Below are 21,953 nucleotides of genomic sequence, written 5' to 3'. Positions count from 1 at the left end.
GCTGTGTCACTGTCACTCTGAGTGGCTCTGCAATTTCAAGGTGGGAGAAAGTAGGCAAAATGTTTAAGGGGGGCATCCTACCACTTTGGTCAAGTATAGGCTAGTCTTTGCATGACCCAACCCAAGCAGTGCTGCTTGAACCACAAGGACGCTGGCCCATTGGGATAGGTAGAATGTTTTTAATGTATGATGGTTTGCTGTGTTTTTTTGTTGGAAGCTGCCCAGAATGACTGGTGCAACCCAGTCAGATGGGTGGGGTATAAGTAAGTTGTCTCTCTGTCTGTCTGTCTGTCTGTCTGTTTGTTTGTTGTTGGCCTGCCTTGAGTCAGGAGGCATCTGCTCAGGCAGCCGCGGCTAGGGTTAGGGGAAGAGAATGACTGACCAATCAAGCATTATCAAGTGTTGACCGATTTGGAGATACTTGAAACAGATTCCTGTCTTGGCCACATGACACTGCAGTCCTCAGGGCAACTTATGATAATGCTCTCAGAGTAAGGCAAGTGTACAGTACTTCAGTTTCCTGCAAGGCATGCATCGCCCTCAACATTTCCTCCTGCTATTCAGAAACAGCCAGCCATTCAATCCCCCTAAAGTATATCTAGCACAGAATATATACCCTGTACATGTTCAATATTTATGTGGAGAACAGATTCGTTTACATAGAATCCTGGTAAATCCTGCGGCCGCGAGGCGGATTTATAACCTGACACTTGCCAGATCATAAGAGCAAGATCTGCCAAAAAATAGAGGCTGTCTGTCATCATCAGCCTGGAAGCCTTCCATGGACTCGGGAGCCCGGCTGGAAGAAACACACATCTTCGTTGGAAACGGCGAAGCTCCTCCCGACCCATTGCCCAGAAGAAGAGTGATGACTTGGGGAAGGAGCCGCGTATCTCCAGAGAGTGTCTAGTCCTGTTGCCCGAAGCGACTTCATTCACAGTGCGCGCTGGGCGCGAGCGCCCCAAGAAAAAGCTCTCTAACCTCTCGCTCTTTGTTCCTTCTCCTGGGATTTGCTCAGCCTGGCAAAACCCCTTTAAAGTGGTTCGTGCGGTTTGGTTAGTTAGACACACACACACACACACACACACACACACACACTCGCCCGCGCGCTCCCCCTTCCTCTCTCTCTCCCGACAGGAGCTCTGTCAGTTCTCTCTAGAGGGCTGTGGGTAGTTCCCAACCCACAGACCTCGAGCGAGCAGCCGAGCGCGGGACTGCCAGCTACAAAGCCACCGCCTCGCGCTCCTTCCTCCTCACTCGCCGAGAGGCGCGCGCGCCAACAAGAGCCATTCGCTTGCTGTCCAGGCTCGGGAGCCGCACCAGGTCTTCCGAAGTGCGCAAAGCGGCGTCGAGGAGAGACTTTGTGCTCCCTGCAGGTGCCTGGGAGCCGCTTGGAGACAAGGAGTTGGCGCCCGGTGTCGCCGGCGTCTTCCTTCCACGACAATCCTTCTCTTTCTCTCTCACTCTCTCTCTCAGCTGCAGCAGCTGCTGCTGCTTCTCCTCCTCCTCCTCAGCATCCTTCCCTCTGCGATAACCTGGGCGAGAACTGCTGAGGTGGGAAAACCAAAACAAAAAAGACCCGACAAGGCGAGAGAGCGAAGGCAGCCAGAGGAGGCTCGAAGCCCAACGGACCGGCGCGAGGAGAGTTTGTGGCGGCGAGAGTGTGAGGGGAGAGCCGAGGCGAAAGGACGCCAAGAACCAGAGTCCCCGCCCGCTCTCCTCGCCTGCACTCGTCCTCAGCCGCCCGCCGCGCACGGAAAGGAAGAGTTGCACTCGCTGACAGCGGCGATGGCAGCGAGGCGTCGCGGCGTTGCCCTGTTGAGCGGAGCGCACCGGACGCCCTGAAGAGTGGAGCTTGGCGCTGCCCAATCCGCGAACTGCGGGGGGTCCGGCGGCGGCCCCTCCCCCCGCCCCCTTTTCCCGCCTTCCTCCCACATGGGGCGCCAGGAGGAGGCTTCCCTCGGCCGCCGGCTCTTAGGGAGTGCGATGGGGCTCCTCGCAAAGTGACACCCGCAGCGGCTGCGGCAACAGCAAGCGAGAAGAGGAGGAGGAAGAAGAGAGAGAGCAGGCGGGGTGGGGAAACTGGGGAATATCAGGAGGGCAGGCAGGCAAGCAGGCGGGCGAGCTTTTTTCCCCCTTTCCCTTCCCGAGGTGATTCTCAATCTTTTTTCCCGCCTTCGCTGCTCTCCTCGGGAGCTTCTCCCATGCCTTCCCGGCCCTGGCGGGGGGCGGCGGCAGCCCCGCCGCAGGAGGAGCCGTCTCTGTGGCTCCTCTGATGTCCCTGGCTGAGAAGCGGGAGCCGAGCTTCTCCTTGACGCCCATGATGATCGAGGAGGACGCGGCGCTGAGGAACGGCAGCAGGGGGCTCTCGGGCCAGTGGGCGGACGCGGCAGCCGTGCGGCCGCGCACCACGGAGCGGCACATCACGGTGCACAAGCGCCTCGTGCTGGGCTTCGCCATCTCCATCCTGGCCCTGCTCGTGGTCACCATGATCGCTGTGTTGCTCAGCGTGCGCATCGAGGAGTGCAGCACCAGCGGCAGCGGGGACGCGGACGGCCCAGCAGGCAGGGCGGGAAACCGGAGCGTCCCGGCAGGAGCAGCTGCAGCCGCCGCCGCCGCCGCCTCGGCAGGAAGTGCCCGCCGGAACCATCCCAGCGCCGGGGAGCCCCCTGGCCGCGAAGGAGTGGAATCGGAGGCGCCTGGCGGGGAAGAGGAGGAGGAGGAGTGGCAGAGGCGTCGGGAGCAGCCGCCCTGGACGCAGCTGCGCCTGCCCGGGCACTTGCGCCCCCTGCACTACAACCTGATGCTGAGCGCCTTCATGGAGAACTTCACCTTCAGCGGCGAGGTCAACGTGCAGGTCGAGTGCCTCAACGCCACGCGCTACATCGTGCTGCACGCGCACCGCATGCACGTCGAGGCGGCCCGCGTGGCCGAGGACCGGCTGGCCGGAGCCCTGCGCGTCTCCAGCTTCTTCCTCTACCCGCAGACGCAGGTCTTCGTGGTCGTCCTCAACCGGAGCCTGGAGGCGCACAGAAGTTACAACCTCAAGATCATCTACAGCGCGCCCATCGAGAACGAGCTGCTGGGCTTCTTCCGGAGCTCGTACGTGCTCTACGGCGAGAGAAGGTAGACAACCCCGCTCCCACCCTTTGATCCCTGGTCCTACCACCGCTATTTCCCTGTCTGTATTGACTCAGCGCACGAATCCATTTTGTCCCAGATACCATCCATAAGGGATCTCCCCGTTCCCCGATTTATTCCCTATAAAAATGGAAACCATAGGAGCCGACCCCTTTTCTTTCCTGGTATCTACAACAGCTTTATTTTCAATCCGTAGTTTTAATTAAAGCCCCCCTCCCTTTATTTAAGAGAGTAGGTTTTTTATGACTGTTCCTGGGTAATGGATTTTCTGAGCATCTCAGAAAAGGATACTTTTGCAAAAGTTTTCCCCATCATAACTTAAATGCTATCCTTCCCGCATTCCATATTTAGGCTTGTTGGGTTCTTATATGTGCATCTAAAACTCATCCCACAGATGTGATATTTATCTATCCCACTAAGTATATGTCTCTTAACTTTCTTGCCAGAAGAGGCAGATAGTGGTGGGAAGCTAGGACCTTGCAGTCTGGAGGCAGGAAGAGCTAAATGTTGGATCTCCCTTATAGACTTACCGGAGGACTCTTTATGTTATAGATCTTACAGCTGACACTTCTGCCCTTTAAGATGTTTTGATTCTGAGATACAAAGAAAGAAGATCTCTTGGGATGTTGCCATCACATAGAAAGGCCACCAGGGTTCTCCTTTTATTCTTCTGCACCTGCCTTTGCATGCTGGGGTCCCCGTGCCACTGCACCTGCTTTTGTGTTGCAGGAAGGCAATGTCGAAGCAGGGGAATTCATAGCACATAAGAGAGACTTGCCCTGGGAAGAACCACGAATAAAAAGCAGAGCAGTCCTGCATAGTTAATTCTCCCATGGTGTGGGTGGCACTGGCTTTTATAAAAGCATGATGAAAGGCAGGATTTCTCATTTTGGATCACCTGATAAACTGATTTGTCTAGGCACCGGGCAACATCTATGATATGATACTGGGAGAACCTGAGAACCCCTTGCAGCTGGCATTCAGGATTCTAGAAAATCGGTACTTGACTAGCTTTGCTACTTTCTCCTGCACTCCAGCATAATTTCCTCCCACCACATTTAATCCCCTTAATTTTTTCTCTCTCTCAAATAGACACTCTTCACTTTCTCTCATTTGTACAATCAACAGACAGAAAAACTGATAAAAATGGAAGAACGATGCTTTTTTTAAAAAAAATAATACTAAAAAGAAGATAGATTTGGAGAACTTAAAGTTTTAAGTTGCTAATGAGGGACATCCCACAAAATAGGCTACTTGAACCATAGTGTATTGAAGATACATTTCATGATGCGTGTAAGCTTCTGCAGTAACCTGACAAATTAGGTGCCAACTTTATGTTACTGTGTACAGGCATGTTTAAGGAAGCCCTGGTGGACTGCACATGTGGCATTTGAAAACTGTGTTTGCAAGGTGGGGGCTGGGGGAGCAACAGCAGAAGATGGAAGCTTCAGCTGAACTGGTGGGAGGTGTGTTAAGCAGTTCCTTCTCTGCGATGTGCAGATCCCACCCTCCCAAGAGAAGTCTGCAAGTGAGAAGAGTTGCAGGCTTCTCTACTGGGGTTAAATGGGTCCTTTGCCCCTTAATCAACTAAGACGAAACCTAGGGTTTGCATTTTAAAGTTCCTTAAGTGTTTATCTGCCTCTGCTTATATGAACTTATATATCAAAGATACTTTTCATCATGTGCTACAGACAGAGGGAGAGGCATGTTTTCACCTTGAGCTCTCCAACAAAATAGTAATGTACATTAAGAACCGAATGTAATCAAATATTGTAACATGGATCTGATTCACATTATTTGTAGAAACGTAAATAGAATTCATAGAACTGGCTTTCCTTTCATAAGAATGGGACTTAAAGAGACTTTTCACCTGTTCGCCTTCTGGCTGTGTTTTATTAACAGAGTTTGAGGCAACTCTGAGAGCTTTGTGCCTCTTCTGGTTGTGAGACACTGCATACACACAAGTCTGTAAGTGCAGGCTTAGGGTTTTTATTAATGCAGCAAATCAAACATTGAAAGCTAGGCTCTAGTTTAAAGGAAGCAAGGCTGGTTTCCTGCTAGCTTTGTTAGCAGAGATCTATACTGAATTTATTTTTAAACTGCTTGTCATTGAAAATCCAGCCACAGAATCTTATTCTGTAAACCTCATCATTTCTTTGAGAGTCCCTGCTGAGCAAATGGTTTACTTAAGCAATTGGCACCCAAAAAGTAAGAAGACTCTCTTTCAGCTCACTTATGCCAGTAGCCTCATCTTTAAGCATTCTGATGTTATTACATATATTTTTAAAACTCAGTGTTATAATCATGGTCCACGTTAGGATTTTGTCTAATCCACCATAATGGTTGATATAAAATGTTTGCTTTGCAGAGTTCAGTTTCTGGGAAGGTGCTACTATGTTGAATCTTTTATTGCATGAGGATCAGAGTGGGGAAGATATCAACAGCCTTTCCCAGAAACTTTTCTAAGTGATTTGAAGCACATTGGTCTATAAGCATAATAGTATTATCTCCCCACCACTTAGATATAAAACATTTACTTGTATTATCTTCAGATTGACAAAAAGATCTTGGTTAACTGTGAAATACAACAAGAAGAAAAGAAATGTAGCAAAGTTTTAATAGATCAGTATATTTAGTACAGAAATTTTGCAGCCTAAAGTCTTTACATTACAATTAAAAAATAGTTCTACACTGTACAGAGATAAATTAACTAAAAGCATGACAACTCACATACAGTTCAATTTTTCAATTGGATTGGAATTCCCTGCTGCATGGTTTTCCTTTCTGAAATGTGAAAATTTTTATAGAGCACCATAATTTAGAATTCCACAAGCACCATAATTTAGAATTCCACGAGTCCAGAAAGTGTGGCAACTCGGTAGTACTTTGCCACAAGGTGGTTTGAAGCTAACATTATTTAGTAACTGCTATAGTGTTATAAGATACAGTAGTTGAAGAAATTAGTAATCATAGTGCTAAATTAACACAGACAAAAGTTTACTTAAGTTGTTTGATAGAACTGCAGCAGACTTGAAACATATTGTAAAACTTTGATAGTTTTACAATGTAGCAGAATTGAAACACATTTTACTTATTTTGCACATTTGAAGCAAACAATCTTATTCTCTGAGGCCTGACAATGCAATTTCATGGGAAGTTTCCCTAACCTTTTCATAAGTAGGGCAGAGCACTCACCTTAAGCAAAGCAGGAGCTCTTGATTTTATAGTCAAAAATCATAAATCTCTCTATAAGACTATGGCACCATAGAAATGCTAGTTTTTGCCTCTCAGGTTATTTCACCTTTAGTGGAAAAATGAATTGCTCATTCACACACACACACACAAACACCTTGTGCTAGAACATAGCGGTTGTTTTGCTAGAACACGACATTTTCTTCCATCCTAACTGCTTGATTTCCTCCCCCCCCCCATATTCCCCCAAGGTGTCAAAATAGACAAGTTGTTGAGAAAACATATCTACCTTTTAATAGAAGAGGTAGAATTAAGATAGTTGCAAATTACAGTCATCTGTACACAAAGAAGCCAACCTTCAAGTCTTTTATAACTATAATTACACATTTAAGATTAAATCCTGTCATCAGCTTATGTGTGTGTAAGTTTTTATGTGTGAGCAACAGACTGCCATCCTGTATACACTTATCCAGGAGTAAGTCCCATTGAAGTCAGTGGGATTTATTTCTGAGTAAGCATGCATAGGATTGTACTGCACATGCAGATTACAGCATGACAGTTAAATTGATTAAATTGTGCTTTTCTGATAAATGATTTTTTGATAGTCAGGACCTGTAGTATGTCTTCCAGAGTACATTACCTCATGTTGAAGTCATCATGCATTCAGAACCCCAATGTGCCCACTAGCTGTGATTTTTTTAAAAAAATTCTCCTTCCATGCAGTATTGGGACATTGCAGATGAGATCGTATTGCATTTTCATGAAAGTAACAGATGTGACATAAACATTTTGTTACTTGTTGGGAAGTTAATGCAAAGAAATCATTGGTCTCCAGCACATGTGTTTTAGTATAATGCTTTGAGGACTGAAAATTGCATTTTAAGAACTTTTATAAAACTGAATTTTTCACTAGCTAAACTTGGGTTCCACTCCTAAATAATTAAAGACAAAAAGCATGTCTCGTATCTTACTGTAGATTTAAAGTGAGTCAAACATTTGCATTTGTGCCTGTTTGGGCATAAGCCCATTGATTCCATTGCCTTTTTTACTGCAAATAGATTAAATGTGAAACAATTTTAGAATGTGCATTTTACCACCATATGTTGCTAAATTTATGAAAATTAATTGTGAAAGATAACTTAAACATTCAATCTTATACATGTCTACTCAGAAATAGATCCTATTGAATTCAATGGGACCAACTGCTAAGTCAGGTTAGGATTACAGCGTTAGCAGTGCTAGCTTTTATCACAATGGTTCTACCAATGATTTCTTAGTGAATGGACCCAAACAAGAGTGGTTTAAATTCCCAGTGGTGCTGAATGTTCACTTGAGATTGATAGTCAACAAGTAACATACTGTACTGAAAAGTTGGGTAAGGCCTGCAAAAATATAGCTCAAGAGGGTAAGAAACCTTTAGGTGAAGGTTCACTTTGCCTGTTTATTAATACATACCCCAAAAGTTCTGTTTTTGATAGATAAAGCAAAATACTGATAACAGAAATCTGATTAATTTAAGGGCTCATCCACATTTCCATTTGTCCCATGCCTAGAAAACACAGGTCCAAGCCATTTTCCGCTTTTCCTGAGGCTTGTTATGCACAGGTCTAAGCAGTTTTGCCATTGCCCCACAGTTTTTCCGTGGAAAACCTGTTCTTTAGTGCTAAATCAAAGCAAAGGTCAATCCAGAGCAAACCTGATGGATGTTTACTCTGATTCAGCAGTAGAGTTCAGGTTTTCCTGGGGGTGGGGGTGGGGAAGAGTAACAAGGCAAGTGGAAGTGTGGAAAGCCCTTTCAGACGTTGAGAATAAAACTGGTTTTAACAGAAGCTTTTCACCTTGTGAAACTTCATAGTTCAAATAGGAAATGCATTTGCTTGAAAACTAACAATTAATAGTATAGTATCTTGTTAATTTAAGACAGCAATAGAATGTTGCAAATGGAACAGTGCCTTCAATGCACTTCAGTGCAAATTACAGTGTTCAAAAGAGTAAAGTAAGATGGATGCTTTTTGCCTGTCAGACATTCAGATTTAAGGTTGAGGGACACTGAACTCGGACACAGTGTGTCTTTTATATCTAACTCATCCAGGAAGAAAAAGTAGAGAATGACAGAGGATCAAAAGGTAATCTTGAGCAAGTCCGTATCCCTAACCATATTCTAATCATGGTCAGAGTGCTGTGATACAGATAGCCATGTCCATGTTTCCCAGACTTTTGCATACTAAGATAATACCTTCAGTGTTCACATAATGACATGGACAGCCCTGGGTTTGCACATTCCCTCTCACACATGAGAGGATGGCATCGGTCACTTCCACTGTTGGTGCTGAATAAACCACAGCTCTCCATTACAGTCATACCTCATGTTGCGTCCATTTCAGGTTACGTCTTTTCAAGTTGCGTCCCACGGCAACCCGGAAGTACCGGAATGCTTCGAGTTGCGGACGTGTCTCCGGGATGGATTACACCCGCAACTCGAGGTTCCACCGTACAGTTGTACCTTGGAAGTCGAACGGAATCCGTTCCGGAAGTCCGTTCGACTTCCAAAACGTTCAGAAACCAAAGTGCGGCTTCTGATTGGCTGCAGGAAGCTCCGGAAGTTGGCAAACCGGAACACTCACTTCTGGGTTTGTGACGTTTGGGAGCCAAAAGGTTTGAGAACTAAGCTGTTTGAAAACCAAGGTACGACTGTCTATCTGAATTTGGGAATTGTGGTTTCTTCTGTTTCTGGTTAGTTAACAAACTAGGATCTGAAACAAGCACTTCATCTCAATTTGTATGAGTGAACCACATTTAGAATAAGCCACAATTTCCTGAGTTGAGACGTAATAGGAAACTGCAGTTTATTCTAAAGTAGAAACATGGGGAGGGGCGGCTGTGCAAGCCTGAGGTTTGCTGCTGGTCATTTTCTTCCATTTAGCATTGTGTTTGAACTGGGTCAATAATTTTATATAACTGCCCTCATTTTTTTCTTAAAACGGAGATTTATTTTATTAATGTTAGCAGTATTAGGGAATTGTAACTGGTAGAGGCATGATTTGTCCCATTCTGCAATTCAGCTCTGCAATAGTAATGAATTAAAAAATAACTTATTGATTGCAATTATCTATACGTGTATCTCACCTTTCAGGATATAGATATTCGCAAGGTGCTTTTCTAATAACAAGATACATTTTTTTAAAAACCCCCACAGAAAATATTTAGAAATCTCCAGGGTCCTTCCCAAGGCAGGTAGATGGCCCGGGGGGGGGGGGGTTCAGCTGCAACAGGCTTCTACAACTCCTTCACCTGCCTCCTCTGATAATGAGACTGCAGAAGCGGCTTACATAAGAATTTGTACTTGAAATGTTAAAGCATTTCTCTCCCTTCCCCCTTCATGGAAATTTATTCTGGAATAAAATGGATTTGTATGCAATCATGTCAATCTGCTGCTGTTTAGGTATTTGCTTTGGATACTTTCATTACTTGTAATGCACAACTTTGCCACAATATTCAGTTGCTTGGGAAGGTGTTGCTGAGATTTACAGGTATCGTCAACTTTTGGAAATAATGGGTCTCCAAAGCATTCTTAAGCAAGAATACTTTATATATGGCCCTAAGAAGCCAGTGTATGCTGTCAGTGCTGAAGGCCCTAGAGATTTCCCTGAGGGTAATTAAATCACTGACGCAACAGTAGTTATTTGTTTTGCTTTGTAGGGGTTAATACTGGCTGATGTTCTGTTGGTTTGAGGTTTGAATGTCAACATAAATAAATAAATACTATATCTAGTGCTTCAGTATTTATTTAATGCCAGTATCCTTTATCAAGGGTTGCTCTTTGCGGACTGAAGCAAGCAGAAGAATTTAGTTCAAAATAAAACTAACAATGTTGGGGAATGCTTCATAGCGACTTTATTTTGTATATCACACTGCAATTTCCCCCATCCCTTGTACATTTCACTATTTTACCAGCTATCTTTGCATTAAGATCTGAATAGAAAGCAGTGTTTCTTTCATCTTTTTTTTTTGTCTTCAGGTTTCTTGCAGTTACACAGTTTTCTCCTACCCATGCCAGAAAAGCCTTTCCTTGCTTTGATGAGCCTATCTACAAGGCCACATTCAAAATCAGCATCAAGCATCAAGCAACCTATTTATCTTTGTCCAATATGCCTGTGGAAACTTCTGTTTTTGAAGAAGATGGATGGGTTACGGATCACTTTTCACAGACTCCGCTCATGTCCACATATTACCTAGCCTGGGCTGTTTGCAACTTTACATACCGCGAGACGACCACAAAGAATGGAGTTTTGGTAAGCATTTTATTTTATTTTTTAAATCAGCTTACATATATTTATTGAAAAACCTTCCTTTTTGCCCACAAAAAATGCTTGCATATTCATTATCTATTACATTTAAAGTCCTTTCTGCCTCCTGGTGAATCTGTTATAGTACAAGCAGAAAGAGCCTAGCATCAGGCTATTAATATCTGCCTTCACTTTTCATTGCTGCTTCCATGTATGAACAAAGGTTATCCATATGTTTGTGAGAGGAATTTGTCTCTCTTAGAAGTGTTAAAGTGCATGGTTTTTTCTACCTTCAGTTCATGGCAATGATTATTATTTTATTTTTTACAAGTAAACAATGCTTTTACATAAATAAATTCAGCCATCTCTCATTGGAGCGGCTTCATATACTATCAGTTAGTGCAGTGATGGCCAAACTTGGCCCTCCAGCTGTTTTGGGACTACAGCTCCCATCATCCCTAGCTAACAGGACCAGTGGTCAGGGATGATGGGAATTGTAGTCTCAAAACAGCTGGAGGGCTAAGTTTGGCCATCACTGAGTTAGTGTATATATTTCAAGCGTAGCAACAGTACAGCTGATTACTTGAGGGAATGCTATAAGTTTGGGTTTTCTTTTCTGTGTACATTCTACATGTACATTGTGTGTGGATCCAGTCTCAGGGCTAATTGTGGCTCTGTGAGGTATGTACACATGGTGAAAGAAAGGCATGACTTGTGGGTTTCTGTGTCCTGCGAAGTAGCACTTAGTTACCAAATATCCTGTGGGCATAGTATAACACCAGTCTGTTTTCTGAGAATTTACATACGCTAAGAGCATTGTGATGCTGGACCACCGCTAAGCATGTAGGCAGTATTCTGCAACTCATGTGTGTGTGATAGCATGAAGATGACAGTGAGCGGCATAGCTGCTGTTGCTTGTATTTCATTGACCGGCTCCATTTTTGCTAAACAGATCATTAGCTTAAAAGTAATTATTATCAGGAACAATAACTAGTATTTCTGTTGCAAAATGAAGTTGCCATTGATTCTTTCTCAGGGCTGTAGTGAGCCAAGTCCTACAAAAGAGTTGTTGTTGTTCAGTCGTTCAGTCGTGTCCGACTCTTCGTGACCCCATGGACCAGAGCACGCCAGGCACCCCTATCTTCCACTGCCTCCCGCAGTTTGGCCAAACTCATGTTAGTAGCTTCGAGAACACTGTCCAACCATCTCATCCTCAGTCATCCCCTTCTCCTTGTGCCCGCCATCTTTCCCAACATCAGGGTCTTTTCTAGGGAGTCTTCTCTTCTCATGAGGTGGCCAAAGTACCGGAGCCTCAACTCGGGCGGAGAGGCAGCAGGCCGAGGGCGCCGAGGGATCGCTGCACCACGGCGGCCAATCCCTCTAAGACGGCCCTGGTTAGTCATGTCTATTTACATCAGTGGGTGTACTCTGAATAGGACCACTCTCAGGCTTTATTCAGTTACTATGGGAATAATTGTGGAACAACTTCCGCTTGTTCATTTAGACTTACCTCCCTCCCTTCTCACTTGCTCTGGTTGGGGGAAAACCCAGAACAGATTTAGTGGGCAAGTGGAGGGAGGAGAGGGGAGAGAGCCCCTGTTGCAGAAGCAGAAACAGAAGTTGCTCTGCTTACGCAAGGAGGTGCTTAGTGCTACTTTGAATATAACCCATATCTATAGGGCTATGCATAGTTGGAATGTAAAATATTGAAGGGGTTTTTGGCTGCACTTTTGTATCATTAGGGAGTGACTTTGTAATGGTTTGCAGGTGTCACGCACAAGGTTCTGCAAAAGCATTTCTTTTTGGATTCCATGTGCTTCTGAATGCCAGTTGCTAGAAACTGCAGGAGGGGGAGAGTGCTATTATGCTGGAGGCCTGCTTGCAGGTATCCTACAGGCATCTGGTTGGGCACGGTGAGAACAAGATGCTGGACTAGACGGGCCATTGGTTTGATCTATCAGGCTGCTCTTACATTACTTTTTAAAACTTCTTGTAAGTACTGAATGGTTTTTCCACAGACACCCTTCACTTGGTTCTCCACATTGAAGGATACATTTGGTTGTCCTGGAATGTGGCTTAGGCTTATTGGGAGCGATCCAGGAGTAGCTATGTGTGTGAGAAGAAACAAAACTGTTTACGTCAGTTTGTTTTGTTTTACAAATCTCATGTGCTGTGTAATAAGCCAAACATTTCACCAGAAATTCTGCCAGCGCTCTCTCTCTTTCTCTCTTTCTCTCTTTCCCTCTCTCTCTCCCTCCACACACACACACACACACACACACACAACCTCCTGCCAACTCTCATTTCTTTCTAATGCTTAGCAGGGAGGAGGGACTTTTCCTTTGCACCAAGCTTAATCCACATAACAAAGCATATTTGTGTTAGAATTGCTAATTGTGACTTGGGCTAAAGAGGTGGAAAGCATCTTCTGCACGCCTGTGAAAAATATCTGGTGTTTGTGTGATTTTTTTATTTTATTTTTATTTTAGTAATGAACTCTGGAGTGTTTTGTCCTTTGGTGTGGGTGTTCTATAAAAGCAGAGAGTCAGGACATGAGGGTAGAGCTTTTCCTAAACATTTAGCACAACCCCTCCGTAGAACATTAAGGTGAAGGGCAGGTAATAAAGAATAAATTATAGTAGTAGTAAATGTGTGTAGGATTTCAGTCTTCTGTTTGTTGGGCTGCATATCAAAACCAGCATCAAGTGCGTTAGAATTTGCTTGGCTGCTAGTTTGAACGATGTATTTTGTCTTCTCTCCCTGGAGAAATGCATTATAACCTAAAGATTCTGCCTTAGCTTTCACACTGAGCTGTAGCTGAGTTCCATATCATAACCACCTTGGCACTTTACTTACTAGTTCAATTTCAGCTGTATTGAGTGGCAAATCAAGATAGTCCAAAAACAGCAATAACCAGCCGTGACATTTTTAAGGCTGTGTTCTGTGTCTACACTGAAATGACTTGGTGGCCTCATTGAATTAATCTCTACCTTCAAAAGATCTTTTTCTTAATTGTAGCACATCATACTTGTAATGGCTAAGAAGCACTTAAGTGATTTGGTATGGGGAAAACAGAGCATTTCTGCTGTAGCAGTCAAGGGCTCTTACTGCTTGCAATAGCAAAGGTTCTCTTTTTACCTGCGTCAGGAATATGAGCTGATGACTTGCACTTGAATAGGTCTCAAATTCCATGAAGTAAAGAGCAGTGATGCACAAGTACATTAATTTGTGAGAGCATTGTAAAAATATTGTGGATTAACAAAGCTCATCATTAACCATCTTTGTCTCATAGAAGTCTTATATAAAACAAAAACGCCAGGTACAACCATTCTGTATGCTGCCAGCATATTGAAATATTGCGGTTTCCACTGCAGGTGCGCGTAACACATTATATAGGATGGATTAAAGGATGTGTGGAAGGAGAGCTGCAATTTACTGCCCCACCATTTAAGGTTATGCAGTGCTGTGGGCTGTACTCACTTCTAGGTGACAAAGTTGCACATACTTCCATAGGGCAGAAGATCAGGCTGTTGGATTTGCAAGTGGGTAGTACTCTTCTTAAGCTGAATGGCATGGGTGCTATTACAAGTTAGAGCCAGTGTTTAGTATTTGGCTGCCATATAGAACTTAACTATATAAGTTCAATAAATAATAAGTATAGAAGAGTAGTCCAGAACATAGCTGCTCTCTGCAGATAGGCTAATGGTTTAAAGACATTTAAGTCACGGACTCAAACCTCTCGTTATTTAATCAGGACATTCAATACAGCACAACACACCTTTAACATATATTTTATTTTGATTGAAGTGTGCCATGAAGTGAGAGAAGAGATGGTTAAGGTGGTCTGTCTCATAAATAGCTACCCAATTAAAAGAGTAGTAAAACGTGCCATCATCGTGGTATAAGCAACAACAACAACAACAACAACAACAACAATATAGTACAGAACATCCTAGAAAGCTCAAGGAAATGACCTGGCATCTTGAAGGGAAAGCCATGCTTTCTTCTTTCTTTTGCGCCTTACTTAACGCCCCACCACTAGCTAATCTTGTTATGGGACAAAACTCTTGGAACTCCGTATGATGGTTAATCTGAACATGATTCCAGGCTGGTCAGCTGAGCACAGCCAAGAGGAAACTTCGTCACTTTGGCATGCTTACTCTGCACAGCATGCCACTTCAACTAAGTGGTTCTTTCAAGCTTCACCAGAAAGGAGAAAATTACAAGATACCGTAGAGAGAGAGAAAGGGGAGAATAAATCCCTAGTGCCGCTTGGTATTGCTGTTAGACAGTTTACATGCATCAAGCTTGCACACAGGCTGGCACAATATGTGTATAGCAGCCAAGGGGCATCGTTTCGGAGGCATGAGGAAGAAAAACTCTTCAGCTCTGTTCTCCTTGGCTCCCAAGATACCCTGCAACCCCCTTGCTATGTTTTGTAGGGCAACTGCATGCCAGTGTTAGGGTGATGACTCTTAGGATGATGTTCTAGGGCAGGGGCTCATTTCACAGAAATTACTTAGAGGGGTAGTTGTTTATTTTGCTTCATAACTTTCTTTCTAGGGGGGTTAGAAACCTAACTTTTTTTTTTAAGCAACACTCAGAATTTGTGGCCCCTGCCCAGGAGAGTGTTTTGCCAATGAACTCTGAAGGTTCTTTAAAGGATCTTTGGTAGTCAATATATGAGGGGAAAGATATTATTATTTCAACGGAATTGGATAAACTCATTGTTGTTGTTTAGCCGTGTCCGACTCTTCGTGACCCCATGGACCAGAGCACGCCAGGCCCTCTTGTCTTCCACTGCCTCCCGCAGTTTGGTCAGACTCATGTTGGTAGCTTCGAGAACGCTGTCCAACCATCTCATCCTCTGTCATCCCTTTCTCCTTGTGCCCTCAAATCTTTCCCATCATCAGGGTCTTTTCCAGGGAGTCTTCTCTTCTCATGAGGTGGCCAAAGTATTGGAGCCTCAGCTTCAGGATCTGTCCTTCCAGTGAGCATTCAGGGCTGATTTCCTTCAGAATGGATAGGTTTGATCTTCTTGCAGTCCATGGGACTCTCAAGAGTCTCCTCCAGCACCATAATTCAAAAGCATCAATTCTTTGGCGATCAGCCTTCTTTTTGGTCCAGCTCTCACTTCCATACATCACTACTGGGAAAACCATAGCTTTAACTATATGGACCTTTGTTGGCAAGGTGATGTCTCTGCTTTTTAAGTTGCTGTCTAGGTTTGTCATTGCTTTTCTCCCAAGAAGCAGGCGTATTTTAATTTCATGACTGTTGTCACCATCTACAGTGATCATGGATCCCAAGAAAGTAAAATCTCTCACTGCCTCCATTTCTTCCCCTTCTATTTGCCAGGAGGTGATTTAAACTCATTAAACAGTAACAAAAACCAAACCTCTCAAACAGTAAACCTCCTTCAACCTTCTTACACAGTAATATAAAGCCCTCTACCACCAAGAAATAACTCCAAAGGAGCAATTTCAAAGTAACAATTCCCTTCCACCAAATCTTCACCCACATACACCACCAGATCCAACCTTGGGAAGCCTCAGCAGTGTTTGATCCATCATCATCTTCCTCCTGACCACATTGCCCTATTTGTACCTGCCTCAACCAGGTGGGGCTGGATACCTGCATGGCTGCCACCTTTGGCAATTAGGGCTCCTAATCTGGCGAATAAAGCCTGTTTGTTCCATGTCACCCATGGGTTCCATATTGATGAACCCTCTTAGGAACTTTGGAATATCTTCCCACTTCCCACTTACAGACCCTTTGCCAGCACATCTTTCTCCAGCCTTGATAACTGTTGTGGCCTCAGCACAGGGAGAAAGACTGACTCAAAGTTTTCTAGCCCAACCCTTTTGAAACCAATGATTTTTTAAATCATACATGCTATGCTAATTTTTTTTGCATTGAAATAAAAGACCCAAATGGAAAGTAAATTTCTGTTATCCATAGTAGTTAAATAATGCAAAGACTTTAGACTATGATACTCTGTGCTAAGATAATTTAAAATACTGAAATATCATTCCAGTCTAGGAGTGTACACTAGTCCTAGTTTGCTTCGAATACTTTTAGAGGAATACTTTTAGAGGAATAATTGGAACTGAACAGCTAATTTAACCTCTTTTCTATTCCTGGAGAATTCGTAAGCAGTTCACATTTTCCCCAGTTCATTTGTTATTTAGATTTACTCAACAATTATTCTGCATTTTGGGGCTGATTGCAGATATTCTACACTTGAGCTCTGTGTTGTGTAATACCGAGTGCTCTGATAAATCATGCATTCACATAGTGCAGGAATTTGGCTTCTGTAGTTATTTTCATCAGTAAAAATGTACTCGCTATATGATTTTTCTAGGAGGCAAACACAAAGGGATGGACAGTGGCGTAGTAAATTAATCTGAAATGCGAATGAATATTCATAGCGATTCAAGCAGGTATACGTGTTGCAGCAGATAAGTGGGCACTTACTATTCTGGGTGGGGTACTTCAGTGGAGGTAGCACACAGTTCATGGCTGCCTTTGTAAATACATGAAGAATTCTAGACACTGGTTACTGTCATTCTGCTACTTCGGTAAGCTCTGAAGTCATTAAAAAATCACAAACTTCCTTTGCACTTTGATACAAAGCCAGCTTTCTAATAGCCACCCTTACTTATCCATGTTTTGCTGCAGTGTACAGTTTTTGACTATGTTCTAGGTCACCTAAAATCCCCTAAGGAGTAGAACTGTTGCTCAGTAGAAATTGCTGACTAGATGTACTAAATAGTTTTACTTTTAATGCATGCACTTATTTCAGTAGAACCCAACATCATGAACAACTGGATCACAGGTATGTGTGGAATCTTCCACAAGACCAATGGGTAGTTGTGGATAAAAGTGTTGGGCTTTGGCCAGGGAAACTTGGGATCAGATTACCACCCAGCTATAGAGCTCAGTGGAGTCCTTTGGGCAAGTTGCTCTCATTCGCCCTCATAGAATCATAGAGTTGGAAGAGACCACAAGGGCCATCCAGTCCAACCCCCTGCCAAGCAGGAAACACCTTCTATCTCATAGGGTCATTATAAGGATAAAACTGGATAACCCCACACAACCTGCCTGGAAAAGCAGGATAAAAATATGATAAACAAATGAAAAGTCTTGTATTAGTGTGCGTGCATGGTATAAATAGGTAGGGAAAACAGTGGAGAAGTCCCTTTCTGCAGTTTTATGCACATGGAAAATGATAGTATGATATGCACGGCATTGTTGTTTTTCACATTATTTTTAGACCTTTCTTTGTTAGAGCTCCCGATCAAGCAGATCTGGAAGCATCCTTCCCACATTAATGCTTCCCGCAACTATGTCAGGTGGCTGTAACATCCATTTTTACAAAGTGTTACTGATACTGAAATAATAGTTTAGAAATATCCACAGTTGAAGTTCCGCACAGAAGGCATCCTCCGTTTAATTTGGAAGTATTTCTGTTGAACTTTGGAGAGGCTCAGAAAGCAGTGGGATGTATTGCAGCTTTTTAAACCTCCCCAAGGCTTGGCACGAGACATGAAAATAGTTCCTACCATTATCCAGGCTTGGAATAATAGCATGAGCTCTCACAGGGGGGGGGGCATAGACTCTTGCCTTTTTAGTCTCATGGAGCTTAAGAACTAATTTTTTTTTTGTAAGGTAAACACAGGCCCCAATGTGTTTGGATACCTTGGGTAATTCAGCTGAGATGTCTAAGAGTTGTTAGGGCAAAATGACTGGCAAGGAAATGTTCAGGTACAGTGGTACCTCGGGTTACAGATGCTTCAGGTTACAGATGCTTCAGGTTACAGACTCCGCTAACCCAGAAATAGTACCTCGGGTTAAGAACTTTGCTTCAGGATGAGAACAGAAATTGCGTGGCGACAGCGCACCAGCAGCGGGAGGCCCCATTGGGTAAAGTGGTGCTTCAGGTTAAGAACAGTTTCAGGTTAAGAACGGACCTCCAGAACGAATCAAGTTCTTAACCCGGAGGTACCACTGTACTTCCTTCCCACCTTGTTCCTTTCTAATGTGAGTCTCCTTCAACTGAGGACTTTTTGTAAAAAAAAAAAAGGGGCTGTCAGGAATTTGCTACGTGCAGCTGTAGAGTAGCATGTAGTTGACCTTAAGCTGTTGCTTTTGGGTGGATGTAGGTAGCGCTGTGGTGTAAACCACTGAGCCTTGGGCTTGCCGATTGGAAGGTCAGTGGTTCGAATCCCTGCGATGGGGTGAGCTCCTGTTGTTCGGTCCCAGCTCCTGCCAACCTTGCATGTCAAAGTGCAAGTAGATAAATAGATACTGCTCCGACGGGAAGGTAAACTGTGTTTCCATGAGCTGCTCTGGTTTCACCAGAAGCGACTTAGTCATGCTGGCCACATGACCCGGAAAAATGGTCTGCTGACAAATGTTGGCTCCCTAGGCCAGTAAAGTGAGATGAGCACCGCAGCCCCAGAGTCGTTCACAACTGGATGTAACTGTCAGGGGTCATTTACCTTTACCTTTTTAGGCAGTGCTAGAAACTCAGTTATGTAATATAATTGATAAATGGCACCTTAAACATAGGTTGCGGTCACCACAACGGAATGTCTAGATGCCTCTTTTTGTTTGTTATTTTACAGTGGAATATCATCATCATCATTTTCATTCCTGTTCTGCTTTATATTTTAAAAAAACAAATCTCAAAGCAGTTTACAACACATCCAATAAAACAATCCAAAATAAAACAAATTCAAGCTTCACGGAAAATATTTCAGACCCTACTATAAGGGACATTTTGCTTTCCCCAAACACCAACCTGGCATCCACAGATCTCCACGTGGTCGCAATTGGATCGGTGCCAGTCGCAAAATGCGCCTGGCACCTGCCTAATTTCTAACACTGGATGTAGGGACTTTGCACGTGGTTGCAAATTCCAAAAGAAATGTTGCTGTGCATTTCAACTTTTTGGTTTTAACTGTTAATGGAGTACTTCCCTCTCTTCTTGGAAATGCCATCCTCAAAGCATCAGCTGAGTATGTCACTTGTCAATTAAATTTCTTATTTCAGAAAAGAAGAAGAGAAGAGAAGAGACCATTATAGAATGTATGCATGCCCTCTTCCCTTTTATATGACTACCCAGTCTCTATATGAAATGTGCCATTAAGGAGGGAGCTCACATGTATTGTAATCCACAAATAATGCAGGCAGAATGAAATATTAAGGAGAAACTCTGGCTAGAGTGTCAGTCACTAGCTGCTTGGCAGTGGCTTCCACAAACATAATTAAGTATCTGTGGCAACATGTCATTCTGCTATTAATTTTTTAGTAATTTAAAACTGAAGTTAGCTAAAATTTATATTACAAGTAAGCAATAAGTGGGCTCCACCTTAAGTCTTCGCTGTTCACAGCTGGACTGTTTAAATTCCTAAAAAAATACCTTCTCTGTCAGTTAGTCATTGCTTCAATAATAATAAATAAATAAATAATGCTGAAATGTTTTCATGGGTGAGTCAATGCATTGCAGTAGAGAAACTCAGTAGGACATCGACAATATAGGTTTTCTTTTTTTCTTTTTCTTTTGTTTTTAAACCCTTCCCTGAAAACACCCACACAGTTTGAACTGAAAATTGTGTGTATATGTATATAATAAGCATAATATGAAAGGGTGCATATTTGTATAGATAATATAAAATGAATTGTATTAATCTGACTCGGGGAAGTATTCTGGACCTGTATGATGCTAGGCGTTGTGCTTTGCCAAGCATGATTTTTGAAATGCCCTAGGGCAGAAGCTTACTTGTGCTGGACCTATTAAGGTAAGTGATGCTTGCAAAGCGATTTTATCCGAAGCTACAGCTTTTGTTGTCTTTGGAACTTTACTAGGGCAAGATCTCCTAGCAGAGAGGTGTGGAACTTTCAGCCCAAGACCTAATCTTTGCCCACTATTGGGTCAGATTTGTCCCACAAGGCCATTATCTTAAGACCTGACAGTCAGGGCTTTGAAATGTAGCTTCACTATGACTTTAGGTGATTTGAAAGGTGGGCTACCCTTTGCAAGGACGGAATTTAGAGCAGAGGAGGGGAGAAGGAGTGCTTAAATTCTTTGTCACCGACCACTTGTCTGCTTCAAATTACTCCCAATATGCTTTCACCCCATGGGATTCCAGATGTGGATTTACCGTTGCATTTGGGGAAAAGCAGCTGGGTGGATGATGAGGACCCGGAGTAGATAAAGGAAGGTTTCAGCAGCCTCTTCTACTGCTGCTTATTTCTTCAAGATGTAACCGTTTTTAGCATACGTCTCTGCAAAAAGTAGCAGCCTTCTTTATACTACTTTGCATGCAATGTGTCGTTTGCCCCTTAAGCTGGTTGAGGCTGCCAGCAGAGCGGTGGGGATTTTTAAAAGTTACATTTCAGAATGATGAAAAGTGTCTTGTTGTAATGGTATTTTATTTTATTTACTTTCCCCTAGTCTTTGGATGCAACCAGTACAAGTTTGAGTAAGCAAAAAAACAATGTATCCTAGTACACTGAGTACTTAAAAAATAATAATAAGGTAGGTGTGTATTAACAACAAACAATATCAGACTTGCAAACAAATTCACAGAATAGTCTAAAACCCATGAACTGCAAACACACAGCCTATTGTTATTCATCTCCGTTTGAATTTGCAAGCTGAATGCACTAGGAAAATACTGTACATACATAGTGCTTGGTCTTGGGGTGGGGGAGTCCTCAGTCAGCAGTTGTGGTACACACAGTATTTAAATGCATACATTTATTATCATGAATTCTCTGTTGCTCTGTGAATAGAATGGCATTTAATGAAAAGAGGTGTCACATTTAAATCCTTCACCTCTGCAAGATGTTGTAAGCATGGAAAATGGGAAATGCACAGAGAAGAACTGGATTTTTCAATCTGCCTTAAGTAAAGACTACTTCATACACTATCAGGGCTGGTCCTACCATTAGACAAAGTGAGGCAACTGCCTCAGCAGCGGATGCTGGGGGTTGGAGAGTGGTAGTAAGGGGGCTGGAGGACAGAGCTGTGCTTGCCACTCTCATGCAAGCTTCCCTGCTGCCCTCAGATGTGGCAGATATTGTTCTGTTGCCAGCCCAGCTATCTTCTGTCTGTGAAATTGGGAGAGGGCTCCTTTGGCACAGGCAGCAAAATGCCTTGGACCAACCCTGCACATTATCTTTATCATGTGATAATCATTTCATCACATGGTAAAACTGGATGTTTGGATGCTATCCCTCATGATCATAGAAATTGTTGAGTTGGAAGGCACCCTGAGGATCAGGAATATGCAGCTGTCCCTTACGGGGATCGAAATGTCAGCT

At 43.5% G+C, this 21,953-nt stretch overlaps 1 protein-coding gene across 1 annotated transcript in view; it reads left to right on the top strand.

Annotated features, from left to right (window-relative positions):
• The first annotated feature begins 2,168 nt into the window (after positions 1-2,168).
• TRHDE (thyrotropin releasing hormone degrading enzyme) overlaps positions 2,169-21,953 on the top strand; it is a 196,346-nt gene continuing 176,561 nt past the window's right edge. The window contains exons 1-2 of the mRNA XM_033161733.1: positions 2,169-3,126; positions 10,352-10,625. Of these exons, the coding sequence (XP_033017624.1) occupies positions 2,276-3,126; positions 10,352-10,625 (1,125 nt within the window). The 5' untranslated portion in view covers positions 2,169-2,275. The remainder of the gene's footprint in view (positions 3,127-10,351; positions 10,626-21,953) is intronic.

The sequence above is a fragment of the Lacerta agilis genome, chromosome 10, assembly GCF_009819535.1.
Source record: "Lacerta agilis isolate rLacAgi1 chromosome 10, rLacAgi1.pri, whole genome shotgun sequence".
Lineage (NCBI taxonomy): Eukaryota > Metazoa > Chordata > Lepidosauria > Squamata > Lacertidae > Lacerta > Lacerta agilis.
This window is presented reverse-complemented; position numbering and strand designations above follow the sequence as displayed.